Source organism: Coenobita brevimanus, chromosome 26, assembly GCF_032717465.1.
Source record: "Coenobita brevimanus isolate Jiangsu-jjx chromosome 26, ASM3271746v2, whole genome shotgun sequence".
Lineage (NCBI taxonomy): Eukaryota > Metazoa > Arthropoda > Malacostraca > Decapoda > Coenobitidae > Coenobita > Coenobita brevimanus.
Genome location: NC_136979.1, coordinates 17,372,265 through 17,392,015, shown reverse-complemented (window position 1 = coordinate 17,392,015; position 19,751 = coordinate 17,372,265). Strand labels below are relative to the sequence as shown.

At 42.9% G+C, this 19,751-nt stretch overlaps 1 protein-coding gene across 1 annotated transcript in view; it reads right to left on the bottom strand.

The window, feature by feature from the left end:
* LOC145394075 (U8 snoRNA-decapping enzyme-like) overlaps positions 1-19,330 on the bottom strand; it is a 145,198-nt gene extending 125,868 nt beyond the window's left edge. The window contains exon 1 of the mRNA XM_080268042.1: positions 19,209-19,330. Within this exon, the coding sequence (XP_080124168.1) occupies positions 19,209-19,265 (57 nt within the window). The 5' untranslated portion in view covers positions 19,266-19,330. The remainder of the gene's footprint in view (positions 1-19,208) is intronic.
* Positions 19,331-19,751: the final 421 nt, after the last annotated feature.

The window sequence follows — 19,751 nt, the reverse complement described above, 5'->3', positions numbered from 1 at the left end:
ACATCCACACCACAATGCTCCTTCGCGTCCTCATTTGCCATTTTTTATCTCCATGTAGGCCTAACTCCACATGCCCCTAGCAAATGGCTTAATAATTTCCACTGTTCTCACTCTTGACTTGTGTCTGTCAGGACTACATATTATAATAATACAATTCATAATAGATAGGAACAAAAATGTGTTGGCTGAAAGGTAACATGATAGTCAAGCTAGGTGTGGGAAAGGAAATGTGTCTGAAAATTTCAGTAAAGGAATGCCAGATGTGCAACGAAAATGCTATATACATACAGACACACACAAGCTTCTAGAACATGTACATAAGCCCAGTACACGTGACACAAGCTCTCCTACACAAGAAAGGAGGAATTAGAAAGGTAGAAGGAGGCTAGCTACAGAGGCGAGAGGTAGTAGAGAGAGGGAGAAGAGGGGTCTAACGAGACAGTCTGGGAAGTAACAGCAGGACTCCATACTTCAATCATGTGTGAGAGACTTTAGTTAATCTTTTCAAGACAATAAAATTATAAATAGTCCCATACTCATCTTTACCTCTCCTGTCACTGCATGACAAAGGGAACTAGGATTATCTACATTCACTACTCGTTTTACGTTGATTCGGTATACAATAATTCGCTACAACGATAATAGAAAAGTTCCACCCCAAAATCCGATTTACAATAAATTTCCCGCTATAACGCTTTTGCCATCAGAAAATTTCGTACAAAGCACCAGGCACACGCAACGTGACCGTCGCTTGTCTCAGGCAAGATGGTGGCCCCAGTGTGAAGAGCACTGTTTTGGTTCAGTTGTGGTCCCGCCACCCCTTCAAAGCCCTGCCTTTTCCACTTGTTCATGTGTGCCCCCCAGCTATTGTCACCTCTCTGCCAAGCATCATGCTATTGTAGGCCTATATATCATTTTGCACCAGGCCAATGTTGCGCAAGTGTGTTTGTTGTGTTGTTGCAAAGATTTACTGTACAGGTAAGCCCTTAATTCACATGAGGGTTATGTTCCCAGACCCTTCGCGTACCGTATGTGGTAAATTCGCGTATATGTTCTGCCCTTGTGTGCACATAATTATGCATGTCTACTAAGTATATTACATCTGAATAATACTGTTTATGCACTACATACACCTTATAAACTAGCATACAGTATGAAAAACAACAAAAATGTAAGAAATTTAACACTGAAACCTGACAAGCACAGGCGTAGGTGGAGACACTTCAACAGTCTGGTGCACAAGCCCTCACTCCTCCCATATGCTACATTCTGCCTTCTTTATTGTCCAAACAGTTGACTCATTCACCCCAAACATACGGTTCCGAGCCAGTTCACATGAGTAGGTGGAGACACTTCAGCACAGTCTGGTGCACTAGCCCTCACTGCCTCCCGTATGGCGTATGCTACGTTCTGCCTTCTTTATTGTAAGAACAGTTGACTAACTTGACTCACCCCAAACACACGGTTCCAAGACAATTCACCACGAAGTCAATTCACCATCAAAACGTGGACGATTTCCTGTCATTCTATAAATATACTTATTACTGATTAATTAATACTTTAGTAACTAATTTCCAGGGGGATTTTATAACTCATATAAGTAAAAAACTAGTGTACTGTACTTGCTAAATAAATTGGTATGTAAATAAATGACGGGGAATCGTCCTGACGGAGAATTGTCGCCAACATTCCTCCATTAAGTTTGTCCAACACTTTAACTTTCTCTGTCAGCAACATCACTTTACTATAGTGTTCCTCCTCGTAACATAGGGTTTGGGTGGAGTCACCCCCTCCCTACACTATTGCCATGTTTCCTAACCCTACGATGTATAACGCCTGTGGTTTGTGTAGTAGGAATGATACATAAACATAACTCATACTAATATAACTGTAATGAAAGTGCTGACATGTATCAAGGAAGAATAAAACTATTCTGCATACTATATTATACGATAATAGAGAAACGTGGCATAAAAATTTGGCAGTGTTGCTCTAAAAATATTCTAATTATTATTTACTTCCCCAACACTTCTAACATTGCTAATTAATTTAGCAAGTATAATTGCAAGAAAATTTGAAGGGATAAAAGTGGGAAGAGGCGATCCTTTCATAATTAAAATAAATATATCAAACAGCTCTGGGGTGGCAGCACTCACGCGACACGTGTTTGTGTGTACGCTGTGGGAGGTCACCAACCCCTACAGGATTTAGGCCTATTGGGGAAACCTCTATAAAAAAAACGCGCCGTGACTTTTACCTCAAGGGTGGTGCGGAAATAAAGTCAAAATTATAATCCATACATAAAAATGGAAGTAAAAAACCATGGATGACACATAACAAAATCTAGCGAGAGAGAGAGAGAGAGAGAGAGAGAGAGAGAGAGAGAGAATAATAATAATAATAATAATAATAATAATAAAACTTTATTTCCACTAAACAGTGGGTATTCTTATACATTATACAGTAGTACAGCATACAGTATGAAAGTTCTATACACAATATAATACAAGTTGATACATATGGTGGAGAATAGTGACAGAGAGGTAAATGGTTTAAAAGGTGTGGGGACACTTAGGTTAAAAATAGATCAATTAAGGGATTTAGGAACGAAGGCAGTGGGAAGGATTAAGACAGATGGGATTGTAAGATTAGGGAGTTTGAGCAATAGGGTAGAATGTATGCTCTCAATAAAAGTATAGCAATTATCAACGGCTAATTATTATACAGGTGTTGATGGTGGGGGTCTATATTTATAGGAGGTGTTGGTGGTGGAGGTATAGCGGGTGTTGTTGATGGGGGTGTTGTTGGGGGTAGGGGTATAGGGGGTGTTGGTGGCAGGGGTATAGGGGGTATTAGAAAAACGGAGATCACAAGAGGGAAACAGTGTCAAGGTCATCGCTGATGGAGAGGTCAGCTCGGAAACGTGGCAACAGTGCAGGGAGGGGGTGACTCCACCAAAACCCTACGTTTCGATCTGTCAGACTATAGTCCGTTTTGGTGTGTTACCACATGCATCACTAGCACTACGTTTAGGCCCCATGTTTGCAGACAAGGCAAGCAGCCACTGGAAGGCAGAAAAATAAGCCACAAATAACGATTCGCAAGTCACGCATACAGTATTTCGACCGTCGGATTCAAACTGACTGCGTGGTGCATGGTAGACCGACCTCCCACACACACACACACACACACACACACACACACACACACACACACACACACACACACACACACATGTATGCACATGGGCAGCAGGTAGGCATTTTTATATTTTATTTATTTCTCTTGTATATTAAGATTATTTAATTGAATACTATAATTTTATGTTTTAATTATTGTACGAAAAATTCGTGGATAACCGAAATCGCATGAAAAACGTTCGCGTGAATTAAGGGCTTACCTGCACGTGAGTAACGTTGCCTGTATTGGTGTGGTAGTGTTTGTTTTGGTCTTGGAGACAACTTGGGCCGACACCGGAAGTAATTAAGGTGGACTGTCATTTTTGTTTCAGTCTTGGGTAGGTGACTTTGGGAAGCTGAGCTGACGTACCCCCCTTTTATAATGTGTTTCAATCACCCAATTCACAATAAAATCGTTATACGTTAAGGTATGACCTGATGTAACCCCATAGTAAAACGAGTAGTGACTGTACTTACAAACCTACTCACGTATAAAAACAGCTCGTCCAGGAGTACGATATATGCATAACTGATCTACAAAACCCATTACAAGAAGCTATGAAGTTACTACATGTCCCTCCAACAAGGTTGAAGCTTCACTTGCATACGATCAAGCTGGTATCACAATAATGTCATGGAGTGACTTTTTTACTTCCATGCTCACTTCCCTGCTTCAAAGAACCAGCAACCTTTCTTCCTTGTCATATCATTTCAAGCACTTCACCCTCCAAACTTCCATCCTCATCACACTACCCAAGTACCGTACTTAAAAACACTCATATTTTCCATTTCCTCATCATCCAACCTCACTGTACATCCAGTGACGTTATTTCTCTCAAAGACCATAACTTTACTCTTCCCTACATTCACTTTTACATTCTGTTTCCTACACACTCTTCCAAACTCATTCACCATGCCTTCCATTTCCCCTTTGTCTTCACTTAACAATACAGTATCATCTACAAACAACAGTACAGGGTGTTTCCAAATGCTGCCCTCTCTCATTAGGGCCGCTTCAGCATCCACTGCCCTACCTTATACTTCTTTTATAATCACATCTATATACAGATGGAACAACCATGGGCATATGACACATCCGTTTCAATCCAACATTCAGACAGAAAAATTCATGCAGTTCACTATCCACATGCACTGCAGCATTAGCCCCCTCATACATACTCTTCAAGGCATTTAACAACTTCCTGTTTACTCCATATATTTCTAATATGTTCCACATTCCTTGTCAATCCACCCTGTCATGAGCTTTCTCCAAATCCATGAAGGCTGCATACAACTTCTTTCCCTTCTCTAAAAACTTTTCTACTGAAGATCCAAGAATAAACATCTGATCTACGCAACCTCTTCCCTTCCTAAAACCTCCCTGCTCTTCACCAACTACTTCTTTTGTTATTTCCCAAACTTTGTCAATAAGTATCCTATCATATGCTTTTCCTATTACACTTTGAAGACAAATGCCCCTATGATTACCACACACTTCTTTTTCCCCTTTTCCTCTGAACAGGGGAATAATTATACCTAATCTCCAATCCTCTGGGACTCTACCTTCCTCCCAGGCCAATTTGCACATCTTCCATATCCATTCTACTACTATCTCCTCCCCCCCCCATGCTTCAGCACTTCATCACACACTCCATCAATTCCTGGGGTTTTCCCCATTTTGAATTTCTTCATTGCCTCTACTACTTCCATCCTACTGATTTCTTCCTCTCTTCTCACCTCCCTCTTTTTCCCAGCCACTTATGTTCACATTACTTTCATTCTCTATGTTTAACAGTTCTTGAAAATGTTCTCTCTATCTGCTCACTTTTTCTCCCTTCTCCACAAGCAAAGTATGGTATCATTTTTATCATTCACTCCCCGACTAACTTCTTTATCACCCTGTCTAACTCTTTTCACCTCTTTCCAAAACATTTTCTTACATTCCCTCCACATTCCACTGATTCCTTCCAAATTCCTTATCCACTCTCTTCTTACTGATTTCTTCACCTCTCTTCCATCTCTCAACTTCCTCCATGTCCCTGCTTCCCATCCACTCACTATATGCTTTCTTCTTTGGAGTCACAGCTTGTCTCACCTCTTCATTCCACTATGCTGTTCCTTGCACCCCTTTCATCTTCACCCCACACACAACCTCACATTTCTTCTGTGAATATTGTATCTTGCGCTCACCTTCCACCTCCCCCATCTGCTCCAAATTATATTTACCTAATAGCTCCTCCACTTCTCTCTTACATTCTGCCTTTTTTTTATCCACCTGCAACCTTTCAACCCTTCTTGTATGAAAAACTTTCTCCTGTCCTTCCCTCCTTCTATTCCTCCATTACATTTGAATCTGCACTTTCACCATCAGCATGTGGAGATCACAAAATCCACTTCCCCAACATCTTTACGCTCTTGCATCCATTACACATCTTCTCATTCTGTCATCAACACACACATAATCAATCACTGCCTTCCGTTCATACAGTTTACCACCCACCCTTCTTATCACTTGCCACGTATACCCAGCACCTGTGGATCATTTTGTGCCTAAAGAGAGGATTGGCTATCACCAATCCCTTCCCTGTACAAATGTCCACTAGAGCATTGCCATTCTCATCCACTTTTGCAAGCACACCCTACTCACCAACTACTCCATCTATCTTCAAATTCCTCACTTTCCCATTCACATCTCCAATCAAAAACACTCTCTCACTCCTTTCAAACTTTTCCATGCACGATTCCGCATTTACCCAGAAATCTTCTTTCACTCTACTTGCAAGATCTTGCATTGGCACATATACGCAAAAAATCGCCCACATTTGTAGTCTAACTTTCAATCTTACCCACACACTGCTTGAACCAACTGATCCATACTCTCTTATGTTCTCCTTCCATCAGCTGCACACAGCAATACATACAGTACTTTTATTGCCCTCTCATTCTCACCTACTCCCGCACATATACTCCATCCAACCTCGCACTCTCACCATACCATTTAGTCTCGGCTATTCCACATACGTCCATTTTTGCATTCTCAAACACCTGAACACTCTCTCTCTCTCTTTCATCTCATCATTCACACTCCTTACATTCCAGGTCACAATCCATACCATGTCCTTGTTTGGTACTTAGTCGTCACCTGTTGGTCAAACCTGGTCCAAGGGCTCCTGTCTGTATTTTTAGTTTGTTGTTTTCTGAGGAGGGGCACTAACCCTCTGCTAACCCACTTGTTGTCCCATAGGGAATAAGTGTTGGTTGGTTACAAGTTACCATCCAGCAATGTAAATGATTTCCTGGTTTAGGAAATCATTTGGCTTGCCACTCAGTGTAGAGTTACTCCAAAATACTATAAACCCTCGATATAACGAACCCCGGTATTGCAAATTTCGGATAAAACAAACGGCCTAATTGCGACCAAACTTCCCCCAGATTCTGTGAACGAAGGTCACTAATGTGGAGGAAGTTCGTAAATCAGCCCACCGTGACAAGAGCATCCCTTTCTGGCACAGTAAATGTACTTCAACAGCATCCCTTTCTGGCACAGTAAATGTACTTCAACAGCATCCCTTTCTGGCACAGTAAGTGTACTTCAACAGCATCCCTTCCTGGCACACTAAAAGTACTTCAACAGCATCACTTTCTGACACAGTAAATGTACATCAACAGCATCACTTTCTGGCACAGTAAGTGTACTTCAACAGCATCCCTTCCTGGCACAGTAAGTGTACTTCAACAGCATCCCTTCCTGGCACATTAAGTGTACATCAACAGCATCCTTTCCTGGCACAGTAAGTGTACTTCAACAGCATCCCTTCCTGGCACAGTAAGTGTACTTCAACAGCATCCCTTCCTGGCACAGTAAGTGTACTTCAACAGCATCCTTTCCTGGCACAGTAAGTGTACTTCAACAGCATCCCTTCCTGGCACACTAAAAGTACTTCAACAGCATCACTTTCTGACACAGTAAGTGTACTAAAACAGCATCCCTTCCTGGCACAGTAAATGTACTGTAACTACTACAGTACATTATCCTGTACTCTTATTATAGGTATTGTATTTATGTGTACAACTTCATACAGCACATACAGTACCGGTACTGTATTTACATGTACAACTTCATAAACCATTGAATTTTCCATAAACAACTTCATCGAGTTTATGTGTAAGCATGAGGGAATGGTAGTGCTTTGGTGGACATCTGTGCAGGTAAGGGGTTGGCAATAGCCAACACCTTCTTTCAGCATAAGATGATCCACAGGTATACAGTACATCAAGAATCATGAGGAGGATGGACGATGAACTTGTTGAATGAAAGGCAATGACAGATTACGTGTGTGTGGATGTGTGAATGAGAAGACAATTGCTGGATGCAAGAGTGTGGAGAGGGTGGGGGAATGGAATCTCAGACAATCATTTTGTGATGGCCAAGGTAAGGCTGCAAAGAAAATGGGTGAAGAGACGAAGGGGAAGACAGGAGGAAAGAGCTCCTGTGAGAAGCGTGGAGAAGTTGCAAGATAGTGAGATAATGGCAGAGTAGGCTGTAAGAGCATAATGGAAGAAAGATTGGGAAGATATAAGTTAGAGCAGATGGACGGGCTGAAAGATGTATGTAAGATATTCACGGATGAGACAGGTGCAGCGAGTGAGGTGGTTTGTGGAGTGAGGAGGAGATGCAGGGGTGTACATGGGACAGCATGGTGGAACGATGAGGTGAAACAAGCTGTGGAACACAAGAAGAAGGCATATAGTGAATCGCTAGCGAGAAGAGGTAGGGGAGAAGATGAGAGAGAGAAGAGAGAGGTATATGTGAGCAGGAGAAGGGAGGTGAAGAGATTGGTGAAGGAAAGTAAGAAGAAAGTGGATGAAGAGTTTGGGAGGAATCTGAGTGTAAAATGAAGGGAGAGTAAGAAATTGTTTTGGAAGGGGGTAAAGAAAGTAAGACAGTGTGAAAGGGGAAATAGTAGGAGTGTGAAAGATGGAGATAACAGATTCTTGGTGGAAAAGAGAGAGAAACTGAGGAGATGGAAGGAGCATTCTGAGGATCTGTTGAATATAGAAAGTGAGAGCAGTGTAAGTGGTTGGGGAATGGCTGGGAGAAGAAGAGATGAGAGGAGGGAGGAAAAGAACAGTAGGGTGGAAGTAAGGGAAGCAATGAAGAAGATCAAGATGGGAAAGGCCCCAGGAATTGATGGAGTGTGTGGTGAAATGCTGAAGTATGGGGGTGAGATTGTTGTGGAGTGGATATGGAAGTTATGTAGGTCGGCTTGGAAAGAGGGAAGGGTTTCAGAGGACTGGAAATCAGGTATAACAGTTCCTTTATACAAAGGAAAAGGGGAGAGAGAAGTATGTGGTAACCATAGGGTATTTGCCTACTTAGTGTGACTGGAAAAATATATGGTAAAATATATTGACAGGGTTAGGCATATAACAGAGAACCTAGTTGGAGATGAACACGGGGGATTTAGGAAGGGAAAAAGGGAAGGAACAACATAAGTGAGTATGGATCAGTTGGGTCAGGGATTGTGTGGGTAAGACTGAAAGTGGGCGATTGTGTGCGTGTATGTGCCAATGCAAGATCGTGCAAGCAGAGTGAAAGAAGAGTTCTGGACAAATGTGGAAGTGTGCATGGAAAAGTTTGGAAGGAATGAGAGAGTGTTTTTGATCGGTGATATGAATGGTAAAGTAGGGAATGTGAGGGTGTATGGAATACTTGGTGAGTGGGGTGTGCCTGCTGAGATAGATGAGAATGGCAGTGCGTTAGTGGACATTTGTGCTGGGAGAGGGTTAGTGATAGCCAATACCCTCATCAGGCACAAAATGATCCACAGGTATACATGGTGAGTGATGAGAAGGGTGGGTGGTGAACTGAATGAAAGGAAGGCAATGACTGATTATATGTGCATGGATGAAAGGATGCGAAGATGTGTAATGGATGCAAGAGCTTATAGAGGTTGGGGGAGTGGACTTTCTGACCACTACTTGGTGGTGGCCAGAACCAAGATCCAAGTAAGATGGAGAAACAGAAGAAGGGAAGGACAGGAAGAAGGAGTAGTTGCAAGGAGAGTGGAAAAGTTACAAGAGGATGAGAAAAAGTCAGAATATAAGAGAGAAGTGAAGGACCGATTGGGTAAATACGAATTGGAGCAGATGGGGGACGTGGAAGGTGTGTGCAGGATATTCACAGAAGAAAAATGTGCAGCATGTGATGTCGTATGTGAGGTGAAGATAAGAAGGAGGGGGGTACAAGGAACAGCGTGGTGGAATGAAGAGGTGAGACAGGCTGTGGCACAAAAGAAGAAAGCATACAATGAATGGATGAGAAATAGAGGCGGAAGAGAGAGTCTATCTATCTATCTATCTATAGCCCGACGCCCTAATCCCACAAAGGGTGGCCACAGACAAAATGCCTCCAAGTCACTCTGTCACCCACCATTTGACTACCCTCCCCCCAACTCACCCCCCCCTCCCTCATATACCTCTCAACTCCATCCCTACACCTCATCCTCGGTCTACCTCTCCCTCTCCCTCCCTCCACCTCACCTACATACACCCTCTTAGTCAGTCTTTCATTCTCCATTCTCTCCACATGTCCAAACCACCTCAGTGTATTTCTCCTAATCTTCTCAACCACATCCACATCCACCACACAGCGTTCCTTCACTTCTTCATTCGTCAACCTGTCCCTCCATGTCACTCCGCATGCTCCTCTCAAGTAACTCATTTCCACTGCTCTCACTCTTGACTTGTTCCCCTCTTGTAAGGTCCACGCCCCGCTTCCATATGTCAGAGTAGGGATCACAATACTATCATGCAGTGACTTCTTAACTTCCATACTCACCTCCCTATTTCTCATCACTGCTTTCAGTGAACCAACAACCTTCCTTCCCTCCTGTACCTTTTCACGCACTTCATCCCCCAAACTTCCATCCTTACTCATCACACTACCCAAGTACTTGAATGCACTCACATTCTCCATATCCTCACCGTCCAACCTCATTGTACATTCTGTGACTTCATTCCTCTCAAACACTATAACTTTACTTTTGTTTACATTAACTTTCAGCTTCCTCCTCATACACACTGTCCCAAAATCATTCACCAAACCTTGCAACTCCCATTCATCTTCGTTCAACAATACTGTATCATCAGCAAACAGCAACATCGGAATCTTCCAAATCTCACCCTCATTCATTAGAGCCACCCCACATCCACTGCCCTACCTTGCATCTCCTTTACAAACCCATCCATGTATATATTAAACAGCCATGGAGACATCACACAACTCTGTTTCAGTCCCACATTGAGATCAAAGAACTCACTCAGCTCACCATCCACTCGCACCATAGCCTTAGCTCCTTTGTACATACTCTTCACAGCACTCAACAATTTCCCCTCCACTCCATATATTCTTAATACTTTCCATATACCTTGCCTATCTATTCTGTCATATGCTTTCTCCAAGTCCATGAAGGCAGCATACACTTTCTTTCCCTTCTCTAGATACTTCTCCACTAAACATCTTAGAACAAATATCTGATCTATACACCCTTTTCCCTTCCTAAATCCCCCTTGTTCTTCTCCAACTATCTCCTCTGTCATATGCCTAACCCTATCAATGAGTATTCTACCATATATTTTACCAGTCACACTAAGAAGGCAGATACCCCTATGGTTACCACATAATTCTCTCTCCCCTTTTCCTTTGTATAAAGGAACAATTATACCTGATTTACAGTCCTCTGGAACCTTTCCCTCTTCCCAAGCCAATCTACACAACTTCCATATCCACTACACAACAATTTCACCCTCATACCTCAGCATTTCACCACAAAGTCCATCAATTCCTGGGGCCTTTCCCAATTTGATCTTCACTGCTTCCACTACTTCCGCCCTACTGATCTCTGCCTCCCTCCTCTCATCTCTTCTTCTCCCAGCCATTCCCCAACCACTTACACTCGCACTGCTGTCACTCTCTACGGTACATTCAACAAATCCTCAAAGTGCTCCTTCCATCTCCTCAATTTCTCTCTCTTCTCCACCAACAATCTATTATTCCTATCTTTCACTCCCCTACTATTTTCCCTTTCACACTGCCTTACTTTCTTTACCTCCTTCCAAAACAATTTCTTACTCTCCCTCCATTTTACACTCAGATTCCTCCAAAACTCATCATCCACTTTCTTCTTACTCTCCTTCACCAGTTGCTTCACCTCCCTTCTCCTGCTCACATATACCTCTCTCTTCTCTCTCTCATCTTCTCCCCTACCTTTACTCGCTAACCATTCACTATATGCCTTCTTCTTTTGTTCCACAGCTCGTTTCACCTCATCATTCCACCATGCTGTACCTTGCACACCCTTTCATCTCCTCCTCACTCCACAAATCACCTCACACGCTGCGCCTATCTCTTCAGTTAATATCTTACATACGTCTTCAACTCCTTCCATCTGCTCTAGCTCATACCTTCCCAATCTTTCTCCCACTATGCTCTTATACTCTGCCATTTTCTCACCATCTTGCAAATTCTCCACTCTTCTCACAGAAGCTGTTTCCTCCTGTCTTCCCCTTCGTCTCCTCAACCATTTTCTTTGCAGCTTTACCTTGGCCATCACTAAGTGATGGTCCGAGACTCCATTCCCCCACCCTCTCCACAGTCTTGCATCCAACACTTGTCTTCTCATTCGCTCATCCACACACACGTAGTTTATCATTGCCTTTCGTTCAACAAGTTCACCATCCATCCTCCTCATTACTCTCCATGTATACCGGTGGGTCATCTTATGCCAAAAGTAGGTGCTGGCTATTGCCAACCCCTTACCAGCACAGATGTCCACCAATGCATTACCATTCCCATCTATTTCAGTTGGCACACCCCACTGACCAACCACTCCATCCACTCGTACATTCCCAACTTTGCCATTCATGTCTCCAATCAAAATCACTCTCTCGCTCCTCTCAAATTTGTCCACACATGCTTCTACTCTCGCCCAAAACTCATCTTTCACTCTTGCTACTCGGTCCTCTGTCAGAGCATACACACAAACAATCGCCCATGCTTGTATACCTACTTTCATCCTCACCCATATAATCCTTGCACCCACTGCTCCATACTCTCTTATATTCTTCTTCCACTTCTTACTTATCATCAGACATACTCACTCTCTTGCCCTCTCATCCTCATTAACTCCCGCACATATACCTAAACCATATTCCCATTCTCTGACTCTTTCACCTTTCCATTTAGTTTCAGTCAATCCACATATATCCACTCTTGCATCCTCAAGCACCTGAACAATCTCTCTCTCTTTCACTTCATCATTCACTCCTCTCACATTCCCCGTTCTCACCCTCAGAATGTCCTTTGTCTGTTTCTTAGTCGTCAACGTATGGTCTGTCCTGGTCCGAGGTGCTTTATTCGCTTGTTTAGTTAGTTCTTTTTACGGGGTGGGGCACTAACCCACTACCAACCCTTTTAGTCACCTCGTACGACAAGCAGGGATACTGGGGAAGTATTCTTGAAACCCCCCTACCCCCAGGGGTAGGGGGGTTTCAAGAGAGAGTGATATGTAGAAAGGAAGAGAGGGATGAAAAGATTAGTAAGAAAGATTAAGAAGAGAGTGGATGAGGAATCTGGAAGGAATTTGAGTGTAAAGTGGAGGGACTGTAAGAAAATGTTCTGGAAAGAGGCAAAGAGAGTAAGACAGGGTGGCACTGAAGTTAGCAGGAGAGTGAAAGATAAAAATGGTAGATTACTAGTGGAGAAGGGAGAAAAAGTGAACAGATGGAGAGAACACTTTAAGGAATTGTTGAACATACAGGATGGAAGTAATGCGAGTATAAGTGGCTGGGGAATGGCTGGGAGAAGGAGGGGATGTGAGAAGACAGGAAGAAATCAGTAGGATAGAAGTTGTGGAAGCAATGAAGAAAGTCAAATAGGGGAAAGACCCAGGAATTGATGGAGTGTATGGGGAAATGCTGAAGCATGGGGGAGAGATAATAGCAGAATGGATGTGGAAGATGTGCAGATTGGCTTGGGAGGAAGGTAGAGTCCCGCAGAATTGGAAGTCAGGTATAATTATTCCCTTGTACAAAGGAAAAGGGGAAAAAGAAGTGTGTGGTAATCATAAGGACATTTGTCTTCTTAGTGTAATAGGAAAAGTGTATGGTAGGATACTTATTGACAGAGTTAGGGAAAGAACAGAGGAATTAGTTGAAGAAGAACAGGGAGGCTTTGGGAAGGGAAGAGGTTGTGTAGATCAGATACATTCTTAGATCTTTAGTGGAAAAGTTTCTAGAGAAGGGAAAGAAGTTGTATGTGGCTTTCATGGATTTGCAGAAAGCATATGACAGGGTGGATAGACAAGGATTGTGGAAAGTATTAAGAATATATGGAGTAGATGGGAAGTTGTTGAATGCTGTGAAGAGTATGTATGATGGTGCTAAGGATGCAGTCAGTGTGGATGGTGAACTGTGTGAATTTTTCTCTTTGAAGGTTGGGTTGCAACAGGGATGTGTCATGTCTCCATGGCTGTTCAATCTGTACATGGATGGGGTAATAAAAGAGGTACAAGGTAGGACAGTGGATGTTGGAGTGGCCCTGGTAAGAGAGGGCAGTGTTTGGAAACTCCCTGTACTGTTGTTTGCAGATGATACTGTGTTGCTGAGTGAAGACGAAGGGGAGCTGCAAGGCTTGGTGGACGAGTTTGGGAGAGTGTGTAAGAAACAGAATCTAAAGATGAATGTAGAGAAGAGTAAAGTGATGGTCTTTGAGAGAGGTGATGTCAGTGAATGTACAGTGAGGTTGGACCATGAGGAAATGGAAAATGTGAGTACATTTAAGTACTTGGGTTGTGTGATGAGTAAGGATGGAAGCTTGGAGGGTGAAGTGCTTGAAAGGTACAGCAAGGAAGAAGGGTTGCTGGTTCCTTGAAAGCAGTGATAAGAAACATGGAAGTGAGCATGGAAGTGAAAAAGTTACTACATGACAGCCCTGTATTGTGATACCAACTCTAACGTGTGGAAGTGAAGCTTGGACGTTGTTGGAAGGACACAAGTCAAGAGCGAGAGCAGTTGATACGAGTTATTTAACAGAAGCCTGCAGAGTCACATGGAGAGACAGGCTGACAAAATGAGGATATAAAAGAGTGTTGTTGTGTGGCTGTGGATGTGAAAGGATGCGTTAGGAGGAACACACTGAGGTGGTTTGGCCATGTGGAGAGGATGGAGGGTGAGAGACTGACGAGGAGAGTGTATGTGAGTGAGGTGGAAGGGGGGAGAGGGAGGGGGAGGCCAAGGATGAGATGGAGGTATGGGGTGGAGAGGTATATGAGTAAGGGGGGTGTGAGTTGAGAACAGGGCAGTGAAATGGCAGGGGACAGGGTGACGTGGAGGGGATTTGTTTGTGGCCACCCCGTACGAGATTAAGGCATCTGGCAATAGATAGATAGACAGATAGGTAGATAGATAGATAGAAAAAGGTGTGTAGATCAGATATTTGTTCTAAGACTGGACAAGTATCTACACAAGAGAAAGAAAGTGTATGCTGCTTTCATGGACTTGGAGAAAGCTTATAACAGAATAGATAGGGAAGGTATGTGGAAGGTACCAGTATTAAGAATATATGGAGTGAAGGGGAAATTGTTGAGTGCTGTGAAGAGTATGTACGAAGGAGCTAGGGCTGCAGTGCAAGTGGATGGTGAGCTGAGTGAGTTCTTTGATCTCAATGTGGGACTGAAACAGGGTTGTGTGATGTCTCCATGGCTGTTTAATATATAGCCTACATGGATGTAGTTGTAAAGGAAGTGCAAGGTAGGGCAGTGGATGTGGGGGTGGCTCTAATGAATGAGGGTGAGATTTGGAAGATTCCAGTGTTGCTGTTTGCTGATGATACAGTATTGTTGAGTGAAGATGAATGGGAGTTGCAAGGTTTGGTGAATGAATTTGGGACAGTGTGTGGGAAGAGGAATCTAAAAGTTAATGTAAACAATAGTAAAGTTATGGTGTTTGAGAGAAATGAAGTCACAGAATGTACAGTGAGGTAGGATGGTGAGGATATGGAGAATGTAAGTACTGTACAGTACATTCAAGTACTTGGGTAGTGTGATGAGTAAGGATGGAACTTTTGGGGATGAAGTGCTTGAAAGGGTACAGCAAGGAAGGAAGGTTGATGGGTGATGAGAAATAGGGAGGTGAGTATGGAAGTTAAGAAGTCACTGCATGATAACAGTGTAATCCCTACCCTGCCATGTGGAAACGAGACATGGACCGTGTTAGAGGGGAACAAGAGTGAGAACAGTGGAAATGAGTTACTTGAGAGGAGCATGTGGAGTGACATGGAAGGACAGGTTGATGAATGAAGAAGTGAAGGAACATTGTGTGGTGGATGTGGATGTGGTTTTGAAAATTAGGAGAAATACACTGAGGTGGTTTGGAAATGTGGAGAGAATGGAGAATGAAAGACTGACTAAGAGGGTGTATGTAGGTGAAGTGGACGGAGAGATAGGGAGGGGAAGACCGAGGTTGAAGGAGGGAGTTGAGAGGTATATGAGGGAGGTGGGAATGAGTTGGGGGGAGGGCAGTCAAATGGTGGGTGACAGAGTGACTTGGAGGCATTTTGTTTGTGGACACCCTTTGTGGGATTAAATTGTTGGACTATAGATAGACAGATAGATATAGGACTGAACAACTCCCCCTATATGGCGAACTGAGTTCAGTAATCCCTCGGAAATACCGAACCCCACGGATCTAGCGAACTTTTGGACATAGCGACCCCCCCATCCCCCCAATTAGTTCGTTGTACCAAGGGTTTACTGTACAGTACCACTAAAGTGGGTGGGTGATGGGGATCCCAACCTACCAAATTTCTAGCTTAACTGAAAATTACCAGTTTTTCCATTTCCCCCACCCAAAAACCACAAAACCTGACTACTGATGGTTGGGTTGGGTAATTTAAAAAGCTGTTAACATCCAGCAGAAATGATGGTTAATATGAAATAAAACATGGCAAAAATTATGGTAAAAAAAAAAAAATTCTTTGGGGGGGGGAGTGAGCAGTTAAAACGACAAAAATTAATGATTCACTTTCTCTTCATTAGTGGTAGGTGGTGGTGACCATCATCCACTCACTTGATGTAGTGCTGCCTACTTCTTCCTTGGCCTTTATCATTCTTTTTCTGTGCCTGCCCTCCTCTCTTCCTATTTCTCCCTTCTTTCCTGTCACTACTTAATGCTTTTCTTTCCGTTACAGGTGGCTTTACATTGAGTGACAAGCCAAATGGTTTCCTGCAAGCCAAGAAACCATTTACAACACTGGGTGGTAACCATATAACCAAACCATACGTGCTCCCTACATGTCAAGTGGGTTGGTGGAGGGTTAGTGCCCCTCCCGGTAAAACAAATAACTCAGAGTCAAATGGCCACCCCGTACGGGATTATGGCGTCTGGCAATAGATAGATAGATAGATAGATAGACTTTCTCTTCATCCTTGTTGATTTCTACATTTCTCTAATTACAGGAATTGATGGAGTGTGTGGTGAAATGCTTAGGTATGGGGGTGAGATTGTTGTGGAGTGGATATGGAAGTTGTGTAGAATGGCTTGGGAAAAGGGAAGGGTTCCAGAGGACTGGAAATCAGGTATAATTGTTCCTTTATACAAAGGAAAAGGGGAGAGAGAATTATGTGGTAAACATAGGTGTATTTGCCTTCTTAGTGTGACTGGTAAAATATATGACAGAATACTCATTGATAGGGTTAAGCATATGACAGAGCAGCTAGTTGGAAAAGAACAAGGGGGATTTAGGAAGGGAAAAGGGTGTGCAGATCAGATATTTGTTCTAAGATGTTTAGTGGAGAAGTATCTAGAGAAGGGAAGGAAAGTGTATGCTGCCTTCATGGACTTGGAGAAAGCGTATGACAGAATAGATAGGGAAGGTATGTGGAATGTATTAAGAATATATGGAGTGGAGGGGAAATTGTTGAGTGCTGTGAAGAGTATGTACGAGGGAGCTAGCGCTACGGTGCAAGTGGATGGTGAGCTGAGTGAGTTCTTTGATCTCAATGTGGGACTGAAACAGGGTTGTGTGATGTCTCCATGGCTGTTTAATATATACATGGATGGGGTTGTAAAGGAGGTGCAAGGTAGGGCAGTGGATGTGGGGGTGGCTCTAATGAATGAGGGTGAGATTTGGAAGATTCCGGTGTTGCTGTTTGCTGATGATACAGTATTGTTGAGTGAAGATGAATGGGAATTGCAAGGTTTGGTGAATGAATTTGGGACAGTGTGTAGGAGGAGGAATCTGAAAGTTAATGTAAACAAAAGTATAGTTATGGGGTTTGAGAGGAATGAAGTCACAGAGTGTGCAGTGAGGTTGGATGGTGAGGATATGGAGAATGTGAGTGCATTCAAGTACTTGGGTAGTGTGATGAGTAAGGGTGGAACTTTGGGGGATGATGTGCGTGAAAGGGTACAGCAGGGAAGGAAGGTTGTTGGTACACTGAAAGCAGTGATGAGAAATAGGGAGGTGAGTATGGAAGTTAAGAAGTCACTGCATGATACGGTAGTATTGTGATCCCTACTCTGACGTATGGAAGCGAGGCATGGACCTTGCAAGAGGGGAACAAGTCAAGAGTGAGAGCAGAGGAAATGAGTTACTTGAGAAGAGCATGTGGAGTGACTTAGAGGGACAGGTTGACGAATGAAGAAGTGAAGGAACATTGTGGGGTGGATGTGGATGTGGTTGAGAAGATTAGGAGAAATACACTGAGGTGGTTTGGACATGTGAAGAGAATGGAGAATGAAAGACTGACTAAGAGGGTGTATGTAGGTGAGGTGGAGGGAGGGAGAGGGAGGGGTAGACCGAGGATGAGGTGGAGGGATGGAGTAGAGAGGTATATGAGGGAGGGGGGGGGTGAGTTGGGTGGAGGGTAGTCAAATGGTGGGTGACAGAGCGACTTGGAGGTGTTTTGTCTGCGGCCACCCTTTGTGGGATTAGGGCGTCAGGCTATAGATAGATAGATAGATAGATAGATCTAATTACTTTTATAGTAGTAAGTGGTTGTTTACTGTTGATTTTGTTTTCCTGTTGTTTTTATCAGCATTCATTTTCATTCTTTCAATTTATTTCTCAAGTGTAATGGCAGGCATAGCAAAACCTATTGTACTCACATCAACCAAAATTTATTACGGTACTGCTGTATTAGACTAACCTTACATATTAGTAATACAGCCTAACAAACAATATCTTACCCTTACCAAAATAACCTAATCTAACTGGACAACCCAGTCAAATCTAACCTAACCTTAACCCAACCCAATCTAACCTAACCTTAACCCAACCCAATCTAACCTAACCTTAACCCAACCCAATCTAACCTAACCTTAACCCAACCCAATCAAACCTAACCTTAACCCAACCCAATCTAACCTAACCTTAACCCAACCCAATTTAACCTAACCAATAGTAATTTAACCAAACATGCCAATAAGGAAAACTGAATGAACTTAGGTACATTGACGTTGCTGGTACTTGTGTGGCTAATAGTGTCCACCACTATACCCTGTTTTTTTTTATGGAGGTGAAGATGCACTTGGCAGGTTGGTGATGACTGGCTGAATGCAGCATTAGTTCATGATCTCTCTACTCATTAGCATTATTAATTGACAACTTATATCTGAGGGGGAAATTTGGGTTAGTAAATGTTATTCAGACATGTTGCATTCAGCCAAGCATCACCAACCTGTTCAGTTCATCTTCACGTCAGTAAAAAAAAACAGAGTATGGGTCCACAAAACCACGCATCAGGAAAACAAAACATGGATAAAACAAAAGAGGAAATAAAATACCATGAGGAAGTTGCTCACCACCATAAAAAGTGCCTAAACGAAACCAAACTTTTTTTTTTTTTTTTCAAAGCAAATACAAAATGTCATAGTGTGGCTATATAATCATACCACATTTTTTTGCCTATCCCCCACCCAAATAACAGAGGTACTTGCTACACCCATAACGATTACCAAAGTCAATACCTCGGGAATGGGCAGGGTCTCTGATACTAGCCCGCCATTCACTTCCGAGTCCGACATTCTTCGGATGATGCCTTTTCTGTCGCTGACTTCTTTCACTCCTCCAGTACCTATGGTAATACTTGTTTTTGTCACGGTGACGTAAATATTCTCATCTGTTGCTGCTTCTTATGGTTTCGGGACGATTCTCCGTCAATTTGCCGTCACAACAATAATAAGACAATTCGCCGTCAGGACAATTCCCCGTCATTTATTTACATATCAGTAAATGTGAGTACGTTTAAGTACGTGGGTAGTGTGATGACTGATGAGGTAGGATGGAAGTTTGGAGGGTGAAGTGCTTGAAAGGGTACAGCAAGGAAGAAAAGTTGCTGGTTCTATGAAAGCAGTGATAAGAAACAAGGAAGTGAGCATGTAAGTGAAAAAGTTGCTACATGACAGTATTGTGATATCAACTCTAACGTATGGAAGTGAAGCTTGGACCTTGTTGGAGAGTCACAAGTCAAGAGTGAGAGCTGTGGAAATGAGTTATCTGAGAGGAGCCTG